This window comes from Glandiceps talaboti, chromosome 11 (assembly GCF_964340395.1).
Source record: "Glandiceps talaboti chromosome 11, keGlaTala1.1, whole genome shotgun sequence".
Classification (NCBI taxonomy): domain Eukaryota; kingdom Metazoa; phylum Hemichordata; class Enteropneusta; family Spengelidae; genus Glandiceps; species Glandiceps talaboti.
In genome coordinates this window covers 23,486,388-23,512,361 of record NC_135559.1, presented here as the reverse complement: position 1 = coordinate 23,512,361, position 25,974 = coordinate 23,486,388, and the positions used below count along the sequence as shown (strand labels likewise).

The 25,974-nt window shown below is 36.3% G+C and overlaps 2 protein-coding genes across 2 annotated transcripts in view; one reads left to right on the top strand and one right to left on the bottom strand.

Annotated features, from left to right (window-relative positions):
* Window positions 1-25,974, top strand: part of LOC144442817 (26S proteasome non-ATPase regulatory subunit 1-like) — a 134,858-nt gene that overhangs the window by 28,009 nt on the left and 80,875 nt on the right. Inside the window, exons 16-17 of the mRNA XM_078132189.1 lie at window positions 1,724-1,783; window positions 2,386-2,606. Coding sequence (XP_077988315.1) covers window positions 1,724-1,783; window positions 2,386-2,606 — 281 coding nt within the window. The remainder of the gene's footprint in view (window positions 1-1,723; window positions 1,784-2,385; window positions 2,607-25,974) is intronic.
* LOC144442614 (5-hydroxytryptamine receptor 2C-like) overlaps window positions 14,572-25,974 on the bottom strand; it is a 32,448-nt gene continuing 21,045 nt past the window's right edge. The window contains exon 4 of the mRNA XM_078131993.1: window positions 14,572-14,808. Within this exon, the coding sequence (XP_077988119.1) occupies window positions 14,572-14,808 (237 nt within the window). The remainder of the gene's footprint in view (window positions 14,809-25,974) is intronic.

Genomic DNA, 25,974 nt, shown 5'->3' with positions numbered 1-25,974 from the left:
ATAACTAAAGTCTACTCTGGTGCAGTGCCATCACCATACTAAAATGTACTCTGGTACAGTGCCATCGCCATAACTAAAGTGTACTCTGGTACAGTGCCATCGCCATAACTAAAGTGTACTCTGGTACAGTGCCATCGCCATAACTAAAGTGTATGCTGGTACAGTGCCATCGCCATAACTAATCTGTACTCTGGTACAGTGCCATCGCCATAACTAAAATGTACTCTGGTGCAGTGCCATCACCATAACTAAAGTGTATGCTGGTACAGTGCCATCGCCATAACTAAAGTGTATGCTGGTACAGTGCCATCGCCATAACTAAAATGTACTCTGGTACAGTGCCATCGCCATAACTAAAATGTACTCTGGTGCAGTGCCATCACCATAACTATAGTGTACTCTGGTACAGTGCCATCACCATAACTAAAGTGTACTCTGGCACAGTGCCATCGCCATAACTATAGTGTACTCTGGTGCAGTGCCATCGCCATAACTAAAGTGTACTCTGGTACAGTGCTATCACCATAACTAAAGTGTACTCTGGTACAGTGCTATCACCATAACTAAAGTCTACTCTGGTGCAGTGCCATCACCATACTAAAATGTACTCTGGTACAGTGCCATCGCCATAACTAAAGTGTACTCTGGTACAGTGCCATCGCCATAACTAAAGTGTACTCTGGTACAGTGCCATCGCCATAACTAAAGTGTATGCTGGTACAGTGCCATCGCCATAACTAATCTGTACTCTGGTACAGTGCCATCGCCATAACTAAAATGTACTCTGGTGCAGTGCCATCACCATAACTAAAGTGTATGCTGGTACAGTGCCATCGCCATAACTAAAGTGTACTCTGGTACAGTGCCATCGCCATAACTAAAATGTACTCTGGTACAGTGCCATCACCATAACTAAAGTGTACTCTGGTACAGTGCCATCACCATAACTAAAGTGTACTCTGGTACAGTGTCATCGCCATAACTATAGTGTACTCTGGTGCAGTGCCATCACCATAACTAAAGTGTACTCTGGTGCAGTGCCATCACCATAACTAAAATGTACTCTGGTGCAGTGCCATCACCATAACTATAGTGTACTCTGGTACAGTGCCATCACCATAACTAAAGTGTACTCTGGCACAGTGCCATCGCCATATCTATAGTGTACTCTGGTGCAGTGCCATCGCCATAACTAAAGTGTACTCTGGCACAGTGCCATCGCCATAACTATAGTGTACTCTGGTGCAGTGCCATCGCCATAACTAAAGTGTACTCTGGTACAGTGCCATCGCCATAACTAAAGTGTACTCTGGTGCAGTGCCATCACCATAATTAAAGTGTACTCTGGCACAGTGCCATCGCCATAACTAAAGTGTACTCTGGTGCAGTGCCATCACCACAACTAAAGTTTACTCTGGCACAGTGCCATCTCCATAACTAAAGTGTACTCTGGCACACTGCCATCACCATAACTAAAGTGTACTCTGGCACACTGCCATCACCACAGTGCCATCGCCATAACCAAAGTGTACTCTGGTGCAGTGTCATCGCCATAACTAAACTGTACTCTGGTGGAGTGCTATCACTATAACAATTCAAATTGTTGTGTGACTAAGTTTGTATGTATTTGATATGCTGATTTAATTATTAAAGTGAAGGTGTTTTGCTTTCACTTTGTAATATTTATGTCTACCAACAAATGTTATCGTCTTATTTTTTATAGTATGCCCAGGAAACTCAGCATGAAAAGATTCTGAGGGGTTTATCTCTTGGTATCGCATTGGTAAGTTTAGATACCCTTTATCTCTTGGTATTGCATTGGTAAGTTTAGATATCATTATAAAATACATTTCTACCTGTACCATAACAAACCAGTTTGTAGACACCAAAACAAGGGAATGAGGCAACAATTCTGGTGAAACACAAAAACAATGTAGAGGCCCCAAGTAGTCCTTACTGTGACTATGTCGTTCTGTAGTGTTCACATGTAACACCATACTGTGACAGAACTTTTCATATCTATATCTATGGTAACATATTGTTTTCTTGTTGTTTATTGTCTTTATAAATGGTATTCTATTGTTGATAGATACCAGAATTGTTGTGTAATTGTCTCATGTTGTAGTAAACACCTTGACATCATTAACATTGTAGTGTGAACTTTTCAACACACTTCCATTTGTTTTGTTGCACTAAACAATATTTAATTCCTTAGTTTTATGTTATATATGCATACACCTGTAAGGTCAACCAGTAAATAGTCTCAAGCAGTCGACTACTTAATAAGTTGTATAGATTGGTTAACAACATATATGGGAGTAAAACAGACAATCTTATGTAGTAAGTTTATTAATAGTAACGCTTTAAATTGAAATTTGTTTTTAGACTATGTTTGGACGTCTAGAAGAAGCTGATGCATTGATAGAGAGTTTATCTAGAGACAAAGATGCTCTACTGAGGGCATCAGGTATGCATACTGTAGCCATGGCGTATTGTGGTACAGGAAGTAACAAAGCTATCAGAAAACTTCTACATGTTGCTGTCAGTGATGTCAATGATGATGTCAGAAGAGCTGCTGTAACTGCCCTTGGTTTCATATTATTCAGGTATGTCCATCATTCAACATTTGAAAATTAGTATGAAAATTGTATGTAATGTCCGTCAACATTTGAAAATTAGTATGAAATTGAGGTGTGTACAGTGACCACTTACCAGAGGTGTTGTGTGTGATGTTGGTTAGTAACTTATTGCTTGTAATGATTGCTGTAGTTTATGTTAATGTAGCTATATATTAGAACCGGCTCCCTGTAGCGTAGTGGTTAGCGCACAGGATTAGCAGTCAGGAGGTCACGGGTTCGAATCCTACTGGAAACAGGGGATTTTTCTGTGACCGACCCAAACCCAGGGTGAGTGTTCTACAGACTCGATGGGTAGGCTGTATCACTCAGCCGTGTCCCATTCACAAGACGAGTGCGAATTTAGGGGGACTCCTGGAGTAATGACTCGAAAAGTCGGGGACGATTACTCACACAGAGCCCATAGATGCTATGTTTGCTGGGCCTGGGTGACTCTGGGATAGCCTGTGGACTGACTGGGAAAGCCTTGACAGTTCCACAGCAACGTGATATAGAGCGTGCTACATAGCCCTGTCACGTAGTCCCACACCCAAATGGATCTCTGTAGCATTTGTGTTTGTTTGTTTGTGTGTATTTGTCTGCATAACAGAAAATCGCTGGGAGGAATTCCCAGCACAAAAAAAAATTAAAAAAAATTAAAAAATTAAAAAATTTAAAAAATTTAAAAAATAAAAAAAACACTGTTAATGTAGCCATGTATTACCAGGTGCAAACTGTTAATGTAGACATATACTAGTATTACCAGGTACCAACTGTTAATGTAGCCATGTATGTATGTAAATATTGACTAGTTTGTCTTGACATTCTGAGTTTGTTGTGTTATATATACATGTATATTATCATGCAATTCATTCAGGATACTGTATAGCCTAGAAAAATGTACTTGTGCAGTTTTAGGGTGTGCATCCTAAAAAAAGTGAATATAAATAGAGAAGTAAATTTTAGGTTGATGTAATATAAACCAACCAATGTCTTTGTCCCAACACCACATCAACTAACAAAATATACTACTTTCTATGTAATCTGTTTACTACATATTTACAACTTTAAAGTTTATTCTTGGTCATATCAAATTTTCTGTCAAAATCTGGTTTTAATTAACATAAATATACCCATACTGATTTGTCAACTATACATAAACAAATAGAGGTATAGTATGGAATAATTAGTTTTGGATTCTTACCTACAAACAGAATTAAACTAGTGTCTTACTCAACTTTTTAATATCTATAAAAGTAGTCCTCACTGTGGACTGTACAAACTATAAATTTGAAGTTTTCAATGTGTCCTTTCAGCAACTTAATAATTTTTTTTTTTTTTTAAAGCAAATTATTCACAGATTAGACAAATAAATGAATAAAATGATAAAATATATTAGCAGTCAACATTCCTGAAAACAATGTGTTAGAAACATTAAACATGTCTCCTTACCACTTTGACTTTGACTACTCTAATGTTTTCACACTAACGTGAATAAGAAGACTACCATGATGCATAAGTGCCAATCTCAGGGTATTTGTTGTAATGTTTGTGGTGTTTTCTTCTGTTTCTTAATTCTTGACACCACTGCAAGCAACAGACATGCAAGTAACCCACTCATGCATTACAGAGTTATGTTATATTCATCAAATTACACTTGAGGTTTGATACACTTGCACAACTATTTTGTCAATTGAAAATGTTAGTAGAGGGAAACCCAAAGAATTCCACAATGTACCATTAATCTTGGCAAATGACATCAGCTATGAATAAACTACACAGAGCTTAGTACAAGTATCATTGAACTTTTGATCTGCCAATAATCCTCAACAGGAAATGCAACTATCTGCAAGTACATGTAGGTACTGCTGACAACTGACCAGCTGATTATGCTGCCATCTAGTGGTCAGGAGTAAAGATTGAACTGGGGCACGTTTGGTAGTCAAAACGTTTTGTCATTGTTTGGCCAGGGCGCCCTGGCCCTGCGCCGAACTGTATTTTGCATGTTGCATGTGAAAAACAAAAGATGGCGGCACATTCAACCAGAAGATTGTCGCATTTTGTGTACATTCAGCACTCATCACTGAAAAGACGATGTGCATTGTTAAATCTCACCTTTGCAGTACTGTCAGGATGCTACTAGAATGCCTAAAAAAAAGGCCTGTTATTTATGCATACACTATATTTACACTAACGAAGTGATCTTTGACCTGTGACCTGACCCAAAGTTTATCTTGCATCGCTCAATGCACGTCAAATCGACCGTACCATTATCCCGACGGGTATTCGTATTTCTAAATACCGTTGCCAATTGTAAAAACAGTGCTGAATCAAAACTAATGTGCACTAAGTAATCCTACACAAAAACTCAAGTTCGCCAATGAAGTGAGAATTCGTGGCCGCCATCTTGGCTTTTGGCGAGTCACCTCACTCTTCCGCCTTCCTTCGTCCCGGGTCGCCCGTGAAAAACTATGACAATTAGTCGTTCGGGAACAAAACGTTTTGAAACGTCCGCGGGTGCTTTGTCTACCGAACGTGCCCCAGTAGTGAATACTGCCAAGGATTGGTCAGCTCTGACAAGTGAACACTGCCATCTAGTGGTCAGCTCTAACTAAAGAACACTGCCATCTAGTGGTCAGCTCTAACTAGTAAGCACTGCCATCTAGTGGTCAGCTCTAACTAGTCAACACTGCCATCTAGTGGTCAGCTCTAACTAGTCAACACTGCCATCTAGTGGTCAGCTCTAACTTGTCAACACTGCCATATAGTGGTCAGCTCTAACTTGTCAACACTGCCATCTAGTGGTCAGCTCTAACTAGTCAACACTGCCATCTAGTGGTCAGCTCTAACTAGTCAACACTGCCATCTAGTGGACATGTTGTAGAGGATGATTAGGTCAGGACAGACAAAAAGCTCCCTGATACATTACACGTATGTTTGTTATAGCTTTTACTTTCACATATTATTCATCAATTTGTCAAAAAGTAAGAGTAATCCTGGTAAATTCACATGATTTTAGTTACTGCTGGTAATCCATTGTTAGTAGTTACTGCTGGTAAATTCACATGCTTTTAGTTACTGCTGGTAATCCATTGTTAGTTGTTTCTGCTGGTAAATCCACATGCTATTAGCTATTGCTGCTAAATCTTCACGTTAGTAGTTTGGGCTGGTAAATCCATGTTAGCAGTAGTAATTGCTGATAAATCCACACATTAGTAGTTCTGGCAAGTAAATCCACATGTTAGTAGTTCAGGCTGGTAAATCCACATGCTAATGGTAGCTGCAACTTGTAATATTAGAAGTTGGTATGGCTGGTAAATACACATGCTAATGGTAGCTACAACTTGTAATATTAGAAGTCGGTATGGCTGGTAAATCCACATGCTAATGGTAGCTACAACTTGTAATATTAGAAGTTGGTATGGCTGGTAAATCCACATGCTAATGGTAGCTACAACTTGTAATATTAGAAGTTGGTATGGCTGGTAAATCCACATGCTAATGGTAGCTACAACTTGTAATATTAGAAGTCGGTATGGCTGGTAAATACACATGCTAATGGTAGCTACAACTTGTAATATTAGAAGTCGGTATGGCTGGTAAATCCACATGCTAATGGTAGCTACAACTTGTAATATTAGAAGTTGGTATGGCTGGTAAATACACATGCTAATGGTAGCTACAACTTGTAATAATATTAGAAGTCGGTATGGCTGGTAAATCCACATGCTAATGGTAGCTACAACTTGTAATATTAGAAGTTGGTATGGTTGGTAAATACACATGCTAATGGTTGCTACAACTTGTAATATTAGAAGTCGGTATGGCTGGTAAATCCACATGCTAATGGTAGCTACAACTTGTAATATTAGAAGTTGGTATGGCTGGTAAATACACATGCTAATGGTTGCTACAACTTGTAATAATATTAGAAGTCGGTATGGCTGGTAAATCCACATGCTAATGGTAGCTACAACTTGTAATAATATTAGAAGTCGGTATGGCTGGTAAATACACACTTTTATTGGACTCAGTATAAAAAGTTGTACATAACAGGTTTTTACAGTATCTGGATAAAACACAAAATGATTTCTTTACTGAAACAACAATTCAAACTTAGTTTTCTATTCCCTATTTAATGTTGGGTCTTAGACAATGTGTTTTAGATAACTTCCCTGCTAAACCCATATGGTAGTACACATAGTTCTGACTGCTAAACCCATATGGTAGTACATGTAGTTCTGACTGCTAAACCCATATGGTAGTACATGTAGTTCTGACTGCTAAACCCATATGGTAGTACATGTAGTTCTGACTGCTAAACCCATATGGTAGTACATGTAGTTCTGACTGCTAAACCCATATGGTAGTACATGTAGTTCTGACTGCTAAACCCATATGGTAGTACATGTAGTTCTGACTGCTAAACCCATATGGTAGTACATGTAGTTCTGACTGCTAAACCCATATGGTAGTACATGTAGTTCTGACTGCTAAACCCATATGGTAGTACATGTAGTTCTGACTGCTAAACCCATATGGTAGTACATGTAGTTCTGACTGCTAAACCCATATGGTAGTACATGTAGTTCTGACTGCTAAACCCATATGGTAGTACATGTAGTTCTGACTGCTAAACCCATATGGTAGTACATGTAGTTCTGACTGCTAAACCCATATGGTAGTACATGTAGTTCTGACTGCTAAACCCATATGGTAGTACATGTAGTTCTGACTGCTAAACCCACATGGTAGTACATGTAGTTCTGACTGCTAAACCCATATGGTAGTACATGTAGTTCTGACTGCTAAACCCATATGGTAGTACATGTAGTTCTGACTGCTAAACCCATATGTTAGTACATGTAGTTCTGACTGCTAAACCCATATGGTAGTACATGTAGTTCTGACTGCTAAACCCATATGTTAGTACATGTAGTTCTGACTGCTAAACCCACATGGTAGTACATGTAGTTCTGACTGCTAAACCCATATGGTAGTACATGTAGTTCTGACTGCTAAACCCATATGGTAGTACATGTAGTTCTGACTGCTAAACCCATATGTTAGTACATGTAGTTCTGACTGCTAAACCCATATGGTAGTACATGTAGTTCTGACTGCTAAACCCATATGGTAGTACATGTAGTTCTGACTGCTAAACTCATATGGTAGTACACGTAGTTCTGACTGCTAAACCCATATGTTAGTACATGTAGTTCTGACTGCTAAACCCATATGGTAGTACACATAGTTCTGACTGCTAAACCCATATGGTAGTACATGTAGTTCTGACTGCTAAACCCATATGGTAGTACACATAGTTCTGACTGCTAAACCCATATGGTAGTACATGTAGTTCTGACTGCTAAACCCATATGGTAGTACACATAGTTCTGACTGCTAAACCCATATGGTAGTACATGTAGTTCTGACTGCTAAACCCATATGGTAGTACATGTAGTTCTGACTGCTAAACCCATATGGTAGTACATGTAGTTCTGACTGCTAAACCCATATGGTAGTACATGTAGTTCTGACTGCTAAACCCATATGGTAGTACATGTAGTTCTGACTGCTAAACCCATATGGTAGTACATGTAGTTCTGACTGCTAAACCCATATGGTAGTACATGTAGTTCTGACTGCTAAACTCACATGTGAATGTTAAGTACAGCTGGTAATATCAGAAGTAATTACAGCTAATCAATCCATGTTGTTTACATTTATTTTAATAATGTCTTACAAGGTCACAATGTTTGTATCCATAAATACAACATTGTCAATGATAGCCACAGCTGACCTCTGATGGTATAACTCATGGATGGTTACAAGTCAGTAATTTGTAGAAAGCTCTTCTAAAGCGTTTATTAAAGGCAGTATAGATAACAGGATTGATACCAGATGATACATAACCCAACCATACACATATATCATAGCTAAGATTCATTACAATATTTGTATTACACAGTGCACACATGGCTCTCATCACATTCTGTATAAAGAATGGTGTCCAACAAGCCACAAAGGTGACCAGTACAATAGTTAGAACACGGGCAGCTTTCTGCTCATTGTGAGTTCCTCTTATTTTGCTCAGCAAGTTAGATCGAGAGAGTTTGTGGACAGTTTTGTTTTTAATACTCTTTGAATTAACATCTTTGGATTTAATCAAGTGATCTTCTGAACCAAAGAAATATCGACTGTCTTTGTTAGTTATCTTTGGTGTACTTCTGACATGTTTGGTTTGTGTATCAGTATCCTTTCCTTCCATGCTGTCTGATTTGTTGTTTTCATCACTGTATAGAGTGTTACCAGTTGATTTATGTAGATGTACTGTAATCTCACTGTGTTGTGAGTCCAATACTTCCTTCATAGACTCTTCATTAATTGATGTTTGGTGTAATGAAGTTTGCTGATTTTGTTCACTTGATAGACTATCCACAGATAATTTGTTTGATACCATATCTGTTTCATGTGGTCTCAAACCAGTTTGACATGATTGTGATGTATGTGATGTTTGTTCAGTATTGGTTATGGGTATCTTATCTGTTGTTGTTTCATGTGATGATGCACCTGTTTCAATACCTGGTGATATTATATCAATATCATGTGATGTATCATTTTCATTAACTGGTATACTGTTTTCATGAGATGATGTATCTGTAATATCCATTTCATTTGTCATATCTATTTCATGGATAGTAATACCCATATCATGTGATGGTGTACCTATTTCATGTGATGATGTACCCATACCATGTGATGGTGTACCCATTTCATGTGATGAGGTACCCATATCATGTGATGGTGTACCCATTTCATGTGATGATGTACCCATATCATGTGATGGTGTACCCATTTCATGTGATGATGTACCCACATCATGTGATGGTGTACCTATTTCATGTGACGATGTACCTATTTCATGTGATGATATACCCATATCATGTGATGGTGTACCTATTTCATGGATAGTAATACCCATATCATGTGATGGTGTACCTATTTCATGGATAGTAATACCCATATCATGTGATGGTGTACCTATTTCATGTGATGATGTACCCATATCATGTGATGGTGTACCCATTTCATGTGATGATATACCCATATCATGTGATTTTGTACCCATTTCATGTGATGATATACCCATATCATGTGATGGTGTACCCATTTCATGTGATGGTGTACCCATTTCATGTGATGTACCCATATCATGTGATGGTGTACCTATTTCATCTGACAACATACCCATTTCATGTGATGGTGGTCCCATTTCATATAATAATGTGCCCATATCATGTGAAGATGTGTCCATTTCATGTGATGATGTGTCCATTTCATGTGATGGTATACCCATTTCATGTGATGATGTGTCCATTTCATGTGATGATGTGTCCATTTCATTTGATGGCGTGTACCTTTGGCATGTACTTGATGTGACAGCAGTTGATGTGTTAACTACTGTACATGTGTGTGTTCCAGAGGATGTGATAGTAATGACAATATCTCTGTTCTTGTTGTGTCCATCACTACTCCTGACACTAGACTCTCTTGAACTGTCAAGTGTAATATCTTGTGCACTACTAGTGTCTTCTACTACTGTTTTACTGGTCATATCATTGTCCGAATCTATACTTTCTAAATGGTGTCTTGTGTGAAACTGATGTTGTTTGGTGTATTTCGCCATCTTTTGTGTTAGTTCTCTAGTTGTGAGAGCATGGCATATCATCATTATTACCAGTGGAACAAAGAAACTGATGATGCTACTTATGCCCATATAAATACGATTGTTTAACATACACATATCACCCATATAGATATTAGTATGGTCAACCAAGCCAAGAATAAACTGTGGTATAGCTACAAGTAAACTGCCAGTCCAGGAGAATGTGATTTTGATAGTTAGAAGCCATTTGGATTTACGGAAAGCATTGAATTTAAAGGGTTTTGTGATGGCAATGTAGCGATCCACAGAGATGACAAATAGATGGAAGATAGAGGCTCCGCACAGTAAAACATCCAGTGTTATCCATACATTACACATAAATGGTCCAAGTGGCCAGTAACCTGTGTGAAAATACAGTTTAATATTTATGTGAGTTGCTGGTAACAAAATTGCACCATGAGGTATTAGTAGATAAAATTAACCCCAGAATAAGTAAATGAAATCTACAAGAGGTCCTTGAAAGTTTGGCAAGGCTTTTTATCAAAATTTGTTGTAAAATCATGTATAATATTATAGAATAGTGTAAATTACTGTGATACATTTCATTCGGATTGTTATGACATTTGTCAAACTATAAATACTGAAGTTTTTTTATATATCATATCATGGCAGGTTATTCATTTATTTCTGAAGTCAACCCAAAGTTTTGTTCATAACTCATTCATAAAAATATACTAGAAAAATTCTACCAACACTAACCGTACACATTTACTTTATATTGACAGGTGATGTCATATCAAACTAACTTTGAGATAAAGTGGTCAACTACATGTAGTTTATTGATAAATTCAACTAATGCATTCCTATCTCCTTAGTTTGTTAATTCTCTTGAAGGTTTTAGTTTGATGGGTTATGTAAATCCAAACTTATTATCTCTTGATAGATAAGATGACAGATTACAAAAGCAATATAAACAAGGTATTAAGCAGATTAAAAATTGTGTTGATAGTATATTTCATTTTGTAAAGCAAAGATTAAGATGAATGAAATAAGTCAATGACATACAGAATAGAAATTGCAATGATAATAATGATACATGAAGTAGTTGTCTACAGAGTATAGAAAACAGATAAATTACTTGTTAATTTTTTCACAGAACTGACCTTTTTCAAGATATTTCATGTCTTTCCATAAAAGTATGGAATCCATTCTATTACATAACATTGCTCATGACAAGGTAAAGTTTTAGTTCAAGCCATAAAGAAATTGAGTGTGGAATCTCACAGACAATAGAGATGTGCCCCCTGTGTTGTCCATACAGTCTTGTCAATGCTGAAAATCAGGAGGATATAACTATTCCTATTTCTAATCTAATCTAACCTAACTCCCTGGCTTGTATTGAAATGTGTATCTATTCCTGTCTGATACATACATGTAAGTTTAATAATGTCAAAGGGAAATGATACTTTGTGAATTATTAGTATGGAGTTGGCATTGATCAGACCTTGCAATGAAATAATGTTTAGTCCTTGCTGAGAATACTCTGTTGAATCATAGACCCTATATATGTAGGGTCTATGGTTGAATGTGTAGTTGACTGTTTAACAAGTTCCCTACCAGAATGCCTATAATATATGTCACTTCTATCTCTGTACTTGTAAATGAAAGTAAATGAAACCACAAACAAACAAACAAACAAACACACAAACAAACAAACCTTGTCTGTGATGAAACCAATGCATTTTATCGAGGTTTTTATGAAACACAGAGAATTCACAAGGTTACTACATTGTACCTTTTAAACATGTCAACTCAGAGGTCATTCACCTTTCAGTCATGCAATTATTTCATAGCCTGCCTATCTATAGTCCTGTTCTATATATTTAATATAGTAGTTAGTATTGCTGAAATGTTGTATTAGTAGTAGTCCTTCCAGGCTACAGGTATTGATTGGCTTGTCCTTAGCAGTGAAGATATTAATGTGACAAGTCATATTGATCTTGTAGTTATCAAGGGATGGGGTTAGTATTGTTATCAAGGGATGGGGTTACTATTGTTATCAAGGGATGGGGTTAGTATTGTTATCAAGGGATGGGTTGGTATTGTTATCAAGGGATGGGGTTAGTATTGTTATCAAGGGATGGGGTTACTATTGTTATCAAGGGATGGGGTTAGTATTGTTATCAAGGGATGGGTTGGTATTGTTATCAAGGGATGGGGTTAGTATTGTTATCAAGGGATGGGGTTAGTATTGTTATCAAGGGATGGGTTGGTATTGTTATCAAGGGATGGGGTTAGTATTGTTATCAAGGGATGGGGTTAGTATTGTTATCAAGGGATGGGGTTACTATTGTTATCAAGGGATGGGGTTACTATTGTTATCAAGGGATGGGGTTACTATTGTTATCAAGGGATGGGGTTAGTATTGTTATCAAGGGATGGGGTTACTATTGTTATCAAGGGATGGGGTTACTATTGTTATCAAGGGATGGGGTTACTATTGTTATCAAGGGATGGGGTTACTATTGTTATCAAGGGATGGGGTTAGTATTGTTATCAAGGGATGGGTTGGTATTGTTATCAAGGGATGGGGTTAGTATTGTTATCAAGGGATGGGGTTAGTATTGTTATCAAGGGATGGGATTACTATTGTTATCAAGGGATGGGGTTAGTATTGTTATCAAGGGATGGGTTGGTATTGTTATCAAGGGATGGGGTTAGTATTGTTATCAAGGGATGGGGTTAGTATTGTTATCAAGGGATGGGGTAACTATTGTTATCAAGGGATGGGGTTAGTATTGTTATCAAGGGATGGGTTGGTATTGTTATCAAGGGATGGGGTTAGTATTGTTATCAAGGGATGGGGTTAGTATTGTTATCAAGGGATGGGATTACTATTGTTATCAAGGGATGGGGTTGCTATTGTTATCAAGGGATGGGGTTACTATTGTTATCAAGGGATAGGGTTAGTATTGTTATCAAGGGATGGGGTTACTATTGTTATCAAGGGATGGGGTTATTATTGTTATCAAGGGATGGGGTTGGTATTGTTATCAAGGGATGGGGTTACTATTGTTATCAAGGGATGGGGTTACTATTGTTATCAAGGGATGGGGTTACTATTGTTATCAAGGGATGGGTTAGTATTGTTATCAAAGGATGGGGTTAGTATTGTAATCAAAGGATGGGGTTAGTATTATTATCAAGGGACCAGATACATGATATTAAATATGTTAATAACGTTTGTTAAATTAGGATTTACTGAGTTACAATACATTGTCAGTTCTACTTTATACTTAGCTAAGTGTACCATTACCTTTCAACATGACATTGTTTGTGGTCAGTCTGTGTGTTAGTTTTCCAATTTTTAGCAAAACAACATAAGCAAAGAAGGAGAGATCAAAAATAATGAACTGAGCTGACGTACTTATGTTAGACATTTTTCTATGTTTAAGTTGACCATGATTTGATTTACATACCCAAGTCTATATGTACAGCATGTGTTGATGTATGGACATGATATTTGATATTGACATAACAGTTCATAGTAACCAACAGTTCTAACCACACATAGTTGTGAAAATAAGCAATATAAGTGACTCACCATATATATTGGGTAGTATAGACATTGGCATAACCACACCAGCTAGAAGAAAGTCTGCAATGGCTAAAGACTGTAATAACTGGTTAGTTGGATTCTGTAGCTTCTTATCAAGTAATATTGCCAAAAAGACAAGACTGTTTCCCAACATAGTCCATACAATGACCAATAGAACCCATAGTGGCAGTAGATTGATGCCTGCTTCCAATACAGATTCTTCTGTCATATTGACTGTGATGTTAGTCCAGCCAAGGAACTCAGTAGAGGTTTCAACTATTGTGAACACTTCTTCAATCATCTTGTGATGTAGACTGTTCTAATAAAAGGCTACTAAGTATAAGACATCCTGGGATTCTTATAATGAGGGGTGGGTCTTGTACAAGGAGACCATCTCACAATGTAGTCAGGTGCTATGTACATTGCACTAAGGAAATCACTATGTCAACTTTATATGTTGACAAAGTTATATCACAAGGCCTGTAAAGTGTTAGCCAACTGATATTGGGCCTGACTTTTATGTACAGATGGGATACACACAACCAAGGAGACAATCAAAGTGTTATTTGGAATATCATTTTGTGTTTCGTGTCCATACCTTCTTACATTGCTTATCCATACTATCAACCTGAGTTTTGTGGATTGATTTACAAATATGGATCATAGGAAAAATAGCCAACAGACTTGAATTAACATTTTGTACCCTGTATCAAGCCTATCATATTCTGGAATCTTGGAATCTTGGGCCCATATCCTGGAATCTCAGACCTGTATCCTGGAATATTGGGTCCATATCCTGGAATCTTGGGCCCATATCCTGGAATCTTGGGCCCATATCCTGGAATCTTGGGTCCATAGCCTGGAATCTTGGGCCCATATCCTGGAATCTTGGGCCCATATCCTGGAATCTTGGGTCCATATTGAGCCTACACATAGACTTGAAGGACTAGTTATAGTATGATTAGATGCTACTAGTATTACAATATCCTAACTGCCATTTTAATTTTTTAGCACACCTGAACTAGGTTCAGTAGTGCTATAGTCATCAACAAATGTGTGTGTGTGTGTGTGTGTGTGTGTGTGTGTGTGTGTGTGTATGTGTGTGTGTGTGTGTGTGTGTGTGTGTGTGTGTGTGTGTGTGTGTGTGTGTGTGTGTGTGTGTGTGTGTGTGTGTGTGTGTGTGTGTGTGTGTGTGTGTGTGTAAATGACTTAAAGTCACAAACCGCCAGGCCGATTGGTTTGGTATTTGACGGGAACATTACTTGTGTCTAGATGGAAAATTTTTCAAATGAAAATGATCGCATGAGAGATGTGCATTTTGGGTGAAAAAATGTGATTTTTGGTCAAAAAACTTAAACTCCAAAACTAATGGCCTGATTGGCTGGAAATTTGATGGGAATGTTCTTAAGGGAGTGTAAATTTATATTTGTTCATGACATGATGATCCCATGAGTAATATGCAAATTAGGGTTAAAAATGTGTCTTTTTAGTCAAAAGTCTATAATTCCAAAAGTACTTGGTTGATTTGGCTGAAATTTCACAGGGATGTTTCTGGGGATGTACAGATCAGATTACAAGATGATCCCTTTAGAAATATACAAATTAGGGCTAAAAAACATGCTTTGTTAGTTGAAATGCCAGTCAGGCAAAGAGAGTATACAGAAATTATTGTTTTATTGATCTGATTAAACCATAAGAATTGTTATGGGGTACTTCACATAATGTAACAATTGTGTATGAATAGTACTGAAATTAATCTCTCCTTGAAGTTGTTTGGAAACTGTGCCTACCTAACTTGAACACAATACAAATGATTTTGGTATTGAGCTTTACTTCTCAAACTAATGATGATGAAATTTGGTTATGATTCTGAAAGTATTACTGTTAGTCTACAAATTTGTGAATGTGTCATACTTATGTAATTGGCCCTAGCAACCATGACCATGACCATGCCCATAGCAACAGTCAAATGATAGGTTTCTTGACAATCATGTAGGCAAGTGAATAAACATTTAAAATATGTAAATGTCCTTAGCAACAAGACCACACCCATAGCAATGAGTAAGCAATGACATATAGTGCTGAAATAACACTGGTGATGGGAAGGTAAATGAATGAGCATTGTGAAATTGTATTCAGATATGCTGAGAAACAAGATTAGTGCCCATAGGTACGTATATAGCAGGTATAACATTAACACCATGGATAGGAAGACATGGTGTCCATAGGTATGTATATATCAGGTATAACATTAACACCATGGATAGGAAGACAAGGCATGGGAATAAATCTTTGAAGAATGTATGTCTAGCAAGAAGACCATGTTAATCATTACAGAAAATTAAAGTGTATCATCAACAGTTGTGCTACAATGTTATTGGCACTTTTATTTTAATTATCGCTCACCCTTCCAAGAAAATTCCAAAAATCAAAATGGCAGTTAAATAGGATAACTGAAATAGTATTATAGCATTAGTCTCCTTCAAGTTTACAGGTAAGCGATGGAATCATGGGCCCAGGCCCATAATCACAGCTGTATCACATGAGGATGGGATGATGGGATTACAACTTTATATTCTGTGTATTACATAGTCTGTTGTGGGGTGGGGTGTGTGGGAGGTTTGCAGTACAGCATTTCTGCCTTTAAAGTGACCAGACCAATAAAGTATAACAGAGTATGTAAATATAATACAAGACATCACCCATTCTAGGTCTTAATATCAGGACAACATGGTGTAGGTGTGTATAAAGGACCAGTCTGTACCTGAAATCTATGCTGTCCTGTGGAACAGTACAGCCTGGAATATGCAGTGTGCAGTATTAGCATCTAGTAACAGGGGTATCCATAGCACAGTAACCCAGAGATGTGTTGTTAACTTTCTAATCCAGATGATGGCAGATTGCTACATTTGAATTGCAATGGCAACTCTGTTGGTTCGTAATGCTGTCTTTCAGTCTGTAGTCCACCATACAACTTATGTGCTATCAGAAAAATACTATGTATACAGTATATAGTCTGTAGTCCACCATACAACTTATGTGCTATCAGAAAAATACTATGCATATAGTCTGTAGTCCACCATACAACTTATGTGCTATCAGAAAAATACTATGTATATAGTCTGTAGTCCACCATACAACTTATGTGCTATCAGAAAAATACTATGCATATAGTCTGTAGTCCACCATACAACTTATGTGCTATCAGAAAAATACTATGTATATAGTCTGTAGTCCACCATACAACTTATGTGCTATCAGAAAAATACTATGCATATAGTCTGTAGTCCACCATACAACTTATGTGCTATCAGAAAAATACTATGTATATAGTCTGTAGTCCACCATACAACTTATGTGCTATCAGAAAAATACTATGCATATAGTCTGTAGTCCACCATACAACTTATGTGCTATCAGAAAAATACTATGCATATAGTCTGTAGTCCACCATACAACTTATGTGCTATCAGAAAAATACTATGCATATAGTCTGTAGTCCACCATACAACTTATGTGCTATCAGAAAAATACTATGCATATAGTCTGTAGTCCACCATACAACTTATGTGCTATCAGAAAAATACTATGCATATAGTCTGTAGTCCACCATACAACTTATGTGCTATCAGAAAAATACTATGCATATAGTCTGTAGTCCACCATACAACTTATGTGCTATCAGAAAAATACTATGCATATAGTCTGTAGTCCACCATACAACTTATGTGCTATCAGAAAAATACTATGTATATAGTCTGTAGTCCACCATACAACTTATGTGCTATCAGAAAAATACTATGCATATAGTCTGTAGTCCACCATACAACTTATGTGCTATCAGAAAAATACTATGCATATAGTCTGTAGTCCACCATACAACTTATGTGCTATCAGAAAAATACTATGCATATAGTCTGTAGTCCACCATACAACTTATGTGCTATCAGAAAAATACTATGCATATAGTCTGTAGTCCACCATACAACTTATGTGCTATCAGAAAAATACTATGTATGTAGTCTGTAGTCCACCATACAACTTATGTGCTATCAGAAAAATACTATGCATATAGTCTGTAGTCCACCATACAACTTATGTGCTATCAGAAAAATACTATGCATATAGTCTGTAGTCCACCATACAACTTATGTGCTATCAGAAAAATACTATGCATATAGTCTGTAGTCCACCATACAACTTATGTGCTATCAGAAAAATACTATGCATATAGTCTGTAGTCCACCATACAACTTATGTGCTATCAGAAAAATACTATGCATATAGTCTGTAGTCCACCATACAACTTATGTGCTATCAGAAAAATACTATGCATATAGTCTGTAGTCCACCATACAACTTATGTGCTATCAGAAAAATACTATGTATATAGTCTGTAGTCCACCATACAACTTATGTGCTATCAGAAAAATACTATGCATATAGTCTGTAGTCCACCATACAACTTATGTGCTATCAGAAAAATACTATGCATATAGTCTGTAGTCCACCATACAACTTATGTGCTATCAGAAAAATACTATGCATATAGTCTGTAGTCCACCATACAACTTATGTGCTATCAGAAAAATACTATGCATATAGTCTGTAGTCCACCATACAACTTATGTGCTATCAGAAAAATACTATGCATATAGTCTGTAGTCCACCATACAACTTATGTGCTATCAGAAAAATACTATGCATATAGTCTGTAGTCCACCATACAACTTATGTGCTATCAGAAAAATACTATGCATATAGTCTGTAGTCCACCATACAACTTATGTGCTATCAGAAAAATACTATGCATATAGTCTGTAGTCCACCATACAACTTATGTGCTATCAGAAAAATACTATGTATATAGTCTGTAGTCCACCATACAACTTATGTGCTATCAGAAAAATACTATGCATATAGTCTGTAGTCCACCATACAACTTATGTGCTATCAGAAAAATACTATGCATATAGTCTGTAGTCCACCATACAACTTATGTGCTATCAGAAAAATACTATGTATATAGTCTGTAGTCCACCATACAACTTATGTGCTATCAGAAAAATACTATGCATATAGTCTGTAGTCCACCATACAACTTATGTGCTATCAGAAAAATACTATGCATATAGTCTGTAGTCCACCATACAACTTATGTGCTATCAGAAAAATACTATGTATACAGTCTGTAGTCCACCATACAACTTATGTGCTATCAGAAAAATACTATGTATACAGTCTGTAGTCCACCATACAACTTATGTGCTATCAGAAAAATACTATGCATATAGTCTGTAGTCCACCATACAACTTATGTGCTATCAGAAAAATACTATGCATATAGTCTGTAGTCCACCATACAACTTATGTGCTATCAGAAAAATACTATGCATATAGTCTGTAGTCCACCATACAACTTATGTGCTATCAGAAAAATACTATGCATATAGTCTGTAGTCCACCATACAACTTATGTGCTATCAGAAAAATACTATGTATATAGTCTGTAGTCCACCATACAACTTATGTGCTATCAGAAAAATACTATGTATATAGTCTGTAGTCCACCATACAACTTATGTGCTATCAGAAAAATACTATGCATATATAGTATTACTAGGCATTCTGACATATAACAACCATTGCATGGTTATAGTTAATAGAGTTGTGAAATAATTATATTATGACATGATGGTGACTACTACTTAACTGATGCTGTAGTAGTAATAGTAACTTGTACAATATCACATTGACTTCTCACAACTTTGTGTTCTTGATATAGAGGCTAGATAAATTTCTTGCATATTGTTCTATATATCTGACCCTAGCATTGATATCTTTGGACCTGTACAGACACCTCTTATCTGTTGCCTAGTGATAAGACTGTGGGGGACTTCCTACTCTATCAACTTGAGATATGTAAGTCACTATAACAAAGGCCATATCACACATACATATCAGTATTAAACAGATCCACCAGACTAAAATTCTTGGTGATTTGAAACTCAGTTTTGCATCCAAAACGTGTAGTCAGTCAACCTACATGTATAGTCCTTAGTACTTCAGTTGTTAAGAAGTAAAAACATCTTGGAACTGTAGTAATGACATAAACGTTTGGTATCATTAGTGGCGCTTTACATTAAAGATACTGTGTACTGATAGTGTAGAAGAACTAAAGAGACACTACTGTGAATGTCATTACTTGGCTATGTACACATCATATGTGTTATCTACAGACACAAGGTCTCCATTATACAAATGGATGCTAGGATACCCTCACTAATTTTACCGGCAACTTCAATCCACATAAAGAGTTCAATTAAGTGAAGTTGAGATTACAGCATACCAGACTCAGGTGTACAGAGATTAGCCTGTACTCAGTGGGAGACATTCCTGAACTCAAACTAGATAAATTTCATAGCATATCACATTTCATACAGTATTGGTATGTTATAATACGATAAAACCTGATACTCAATCTTTCAACATATGAAATGTTTTGTTGACCTACATAAAATATTAACAATTAACTGATAGGAAACACTTGATGTTTATTTGAATTAAAGATTTTTATGTGTGTATCATATGTGTTGTTTTTATTGATTCAACATACTCTGTATTAATCCAGGGTTAAAGATGTTCAAAGCTATAATTTTTATAAGTAGTTTATCAAACGTAGCTAAGTTTTAGTGTGGAACTGTAGTAAAAATGCTTTATTATGCCATTAGATTAGAGTTGCATTGCACAGTATGACAAAACACTGGGATAATAATCTGATACTATAATGTTAAGTTAGCATTCTATTGGCAGAAACCAAGCTTGGACAAGAAGTTGAAAGCTGTATATTTTATAAAGAAACTAATATGCAAATGTTTCATAAATTATTTTAATGAAATATTGCAAATACTTCAGTGACAAACTTGCAGTGTTTTCATTATATACAGTACTAGTACCTCAGAGGGCAGTGTTTAGGATCCAGCTCTACTCAAAATTCTACCACCAGAGGGCAGTGTTTAGGGGCAACCCAACTTTAATAGTGATTTATAAATGTAAACTTATCCTACAGTAATGACGTTACTGCTGAACACTGAAAAAGTCTATAGATTTTCTTATTATTTTAATACAAGTTACAGTTTCTGTCCTTTTCTCCAATGTTTGTCTATAACGATTTACCTACCCAAGACTGCTATCTGTGTTGAACTGTAGTAGGCATGTGCTACCCATGCGACAAATATACCCACACTCTTATTTAGACCAAAATCTAAACCCCATATTATTAGACCATGTATTTTGTGTCATGTCCTGTCCTGTTATGCCCCTTATCAGGGAATTCTATAGCCATGTACCTTACTAGGGAATTCTATAGCCATGTACCTTACTAGGGAATTCTATAGCCATGTACCTTACTAGGGAATTCTATAGCCATGTACCTTACAAGGGAATTCTATAGCCATGCACCTTAAAAGTCAGGGAATTCTATTGCCATGCCTCTTAACTAACAGCTAGGGAATTCTCGAAGTGTCAGCAATGTTTATTTTGATGTACATATTTTATATGTGAGAGATATCAAGTGGCAAGGTTGTACAAGGTTGTAAGTCATTAAATAGGTTGGTGTATTCACTGACCTTTAATAATAGTGTACACTTTCACAACACCATGGCAATGTCCACAGTGAAATTTCCCTGATAACTCCTTTGTATAGTACATATTTAGCATTTCTTATTTTTGCCAAGCATTAGAATACTGTCAACCTAGACATTTTCACTAAAGTCTTATTTTTCTTATTTTGGCAGAAAACTAAAAATAAGTAATCACTAAAATTCCGTAAAAATTAGTGTTTGAGAACTAGACAAACACTATAAAATCATAAAATGTTCTAGTAGAGAAAATATTCCAGTTAACAGTATTATTGTGTGTTAAACCATAGATAGTGCAAGAGAAGTGTCTTCGTCCGGCGGGGGACTTATGGATTGGGTTCCGTCCGTCCGTTCGTCTGTCCGTCCGCAGCCGTTTCTTGGAGATGCCCGGACTAATTTTTTTCAAACTTGGTACAGGGGCAACATGCTATGGCATACATATGCACGTCAATTTGTTTTATGATACGATCCAATATGGCCGCCTAGCAGCCATTTTGTTTGCGAATTTTCCCTGTCCAAAGCCATAACTCAGACATGCTTGAACAGATCTCATTCAAAGTTGGTATTAGGACAGTGTACTATGACATATATGTGCATGTTCATTGTTGTCATGATACAATCCAATATGGCTGCCTGGCAGCCATTTTGTTGGCGCAGTTTCCATGTCCAAAGCCATAACTCAGACATGCTTGAACAGAGTAGTGATATCAAAAACAACCATATGAGGCTAAACAACATTAACCAGGTTCGAAAATGACAACATAAACTGCCAGTTCCACAAAAATGGCTAGTGATGTACGACTCTAAGTCTTAGAGTGTTAAAACTTAGACACCCTACCCGGCCATCAATCAGGAAACACAAAAATGGCTAGTGATGTACGACTCTAAGTCTTAGAGTGTTAAAACTTAGACACCCTACCCGGCCATCAATCAGGAAACACAAAAATGGCTAGTGATGTACGTCTCTAAGTCTTAGAGTGTTAATGACAGTCACTGACTGTAATGAAATCTGAGGGAGAATTCTGGTTTTGTTTATGTTGACCACTGAAGCCTCAAGGGTAAATTCATCATTTTATTGTTGATTTGTCCCCTTGACATTCTTGTGAACTGTAGAAGTACAAGGTAACTAGTGTTTTTATTACAATAATAAAACTTGAGACAGTTATGATAAAACACAAGGAGAGATGAGACACATATCATGTGACTTTTAGCACATAAGTGATATTTTTAGCACATACATGTAACTATGTTTATCTCTGAGTTTAGTTGTAATTGGTATATTTTGAAGGCACAGAGATTCCTTTGAAGTGTGGGTTGTTTATTCGTGTGTGAAAGTACATAGTAAAAATAACTTTAAAGTTGTGTGTAAGAACAAAAATGAATGATAGATGTGCATATGAATTAATTTGTCTCTGAAATGGTTAATATGTATTTTTTGTTCATTTGTTCAGTTTAACTAAATGCTACCAGACACAGATTTCCATGAATATACATGGCTATATAAATGATGGATTACCATAAATATACCTGGCTATATGAATGATAGATTACCATAAATATACATGGCTATATGAATGATAGATTACCATAAATATACCTGGCTATATGAATGATAGATTTCCATAAATATACCTGGCTATATGAATGATAGATTACCATAAATATACCTGGCTATATGAATGATAGATTACCATAAATATACCTGGCTATATGAATGATAGATTACCATAAATATACCTGGCTATATAAATGATAGATTACCATAAATATACCTGGCTATATGAATGATAGATTACCATAAATATACCTGGCTATATGAATGATAGATTACCATAAATATACCTGGCTATATGAATGATAGATTTCCATAAATATACCTGGCTATGTGAATGATAGATTACCATGAATATACCTTGCTATATAAATGATAGATTACCATGAATATATCTGGCTATATAAATGATAGATTACCATAAATATACCTGGCTATATAAATGATAGCTTACCATAAATATACCTGGCTATATGAATGATAGATTACCATAAATATACCTGGCTATATGAATGATGGATTACCATATAAATATACCTGGCTATATGAATGATAGATTACCATAAATATACCTGGCTATATGAATGATAGATTACCATAAATATACCTGGCTATATGAATGATAGATTACCATAAATATACCTGGCTATATGAATGATGGATTACCATATAAATATACCTGGCTATATGAATGATAGATTACCATAAATATACCTGGCTATATGAATGATAGATTATCATGAATATACCTGGCTATACGAATGATGGATTACCATATAAATATACCTGGCTATGTGAATGATAGATTACCATAAATATACCTGGCTATATAAATGATAGCTTACCATAAATATACATGGCTATGTGAATGATAGATTACCATAAATATACCTGGCTATATAAATGATAGCTTACCATAAATATACCTGGCTATATGAATGATAGATTATCATGAATATACCTGGCTATATGAATGATGGATTACCATATAAATATACCTGGCTATATGTGAATGATAGATTACAATAAATATACCTGGCTATGTGAATAACTGATTAACATGAAAATATCTCAATTTAATTCTTAGAGGAAAAAAACTTGGAAACAACTGGGTAATCAATCAACTTCCAATTAGTCAGTCAATCAATCTATCAATCAATAGATCAATAAATCAGTCAATCAGTCATTCATTATACCCAAGACAAATTGATGATATGTGCCATACTCTTTATAACACAACTCAAATTAAAGTCTTCAAAAAAGTTTGTCAAAAATGGACACTATTCATTTGTCTAACTGTGATAGGCTTCAGTTCAGCCTTCTTTGTTGTCAAACTAGCCCAAGGGAGCCTTTTCTGTTTACATCTGGATATGCAGTCATCATAGCAACATGATAACATGAGGACACTTTTTACCAATCAATGCGGCATTGCTAGATCTGCAGTCACACTGTTTACAACACCCTTACAATTTTCAATACAAAACCAGTCAGATTGCATGTTTTGTGGAATATTACATTTATTTGTCTAAATTATTCATATTGTAGTGCAAACAATTACATAAATTCTAATCAGTATTTTGTGAAATAATCCATTTCAATGAAACATATTTCATGTCAGTGAAGCCACCTAGCTATGTTTACCCCTATGATGGTTTTACAAAACAAGGTAGTCATGTGACCACATCACTATGTTTACCCCTATGATGGTTTTACAAAACAAGGTAGTCATGTGACCACATCACTATGTTTACCCCTATGATGGTTTTACAAAACAAGGTAGTCATGTGACCACATCACTATGTTTACTCCTATGATGGTTTTACAAAACAAGGTAGTCATGTGACCACATCACTATGTTTACCCCTATGATGGTTTTACAAAACAAGGTAGTCATGTGACCACATCACTATGTTTACCCCTATGATGGTTTTACAAAACAAGGTAGTCATGTGACCACATCACTATGTTTACTCCTATGATGGTTTTACAAAACAAGGTAGTCATGTGACCACATCACTATGTTTACCCCTATGATGGTTTTACAAAACAAGGTAGTCATGTGACCACATCACTATGTTTACCCCTATGATGGTTTTACAAAACAAGGTAGTCATGTGACCACATCACTATGTTTACCCCTATGATGGTTTTACAAAACAAGGTAGTCATGTGACCACATCACTATGTTTACCCCTATGATGGTTTTACAAAACAAGGTAGTCATGTGACCACATCACTATGTTTACCCCTATGATGGTTTTACAAAACAAGGTAGTCATGTGACCACATCACTATGTTTACCCCTATGATGGTTTTACAAAACAAGGTAGTCATGTGACCACATCACTATGTTTACCCCTATGATGGTTTTACAAAACAAGGTAGTCATGTGACCACATCACTATGTTTACCCCTATGATGGTTTTACAAAACAAGGTAGTCATGTGACCACATCACTATGTTTACCCCTATGATGGTTTTACAAAACAAGGTAGTCATGTGACCACATCACTATGTTTACCCCTATGATGGTTTTACAAAACAAGGTAGTCATGTGACCACATCACTATGTTTACCCCTATGATGGTTTTACAAAACAAGGTAGTCATGTGACCACATCACTATGTTTACCCCTATGATGGTTTTACAAAACAAGGTAGTCATGTGACCACATCACTATGTTTACCCCTATGATGGTTTTACAAAACAAGGTAGTCATGTGACCACATCACTATGTTTACCCCTATGATGGTTTTACAAAACAAGGTAGTCATGTGACCACATCACTATGTTTACCCTATAATGGTTTTACAAAACAAGGTAGTCATGTGACCACATCACTATGTTTACCCTATGATGGTTTTACAAAACAAGGTAGTCATGTGACCACATCACTATGT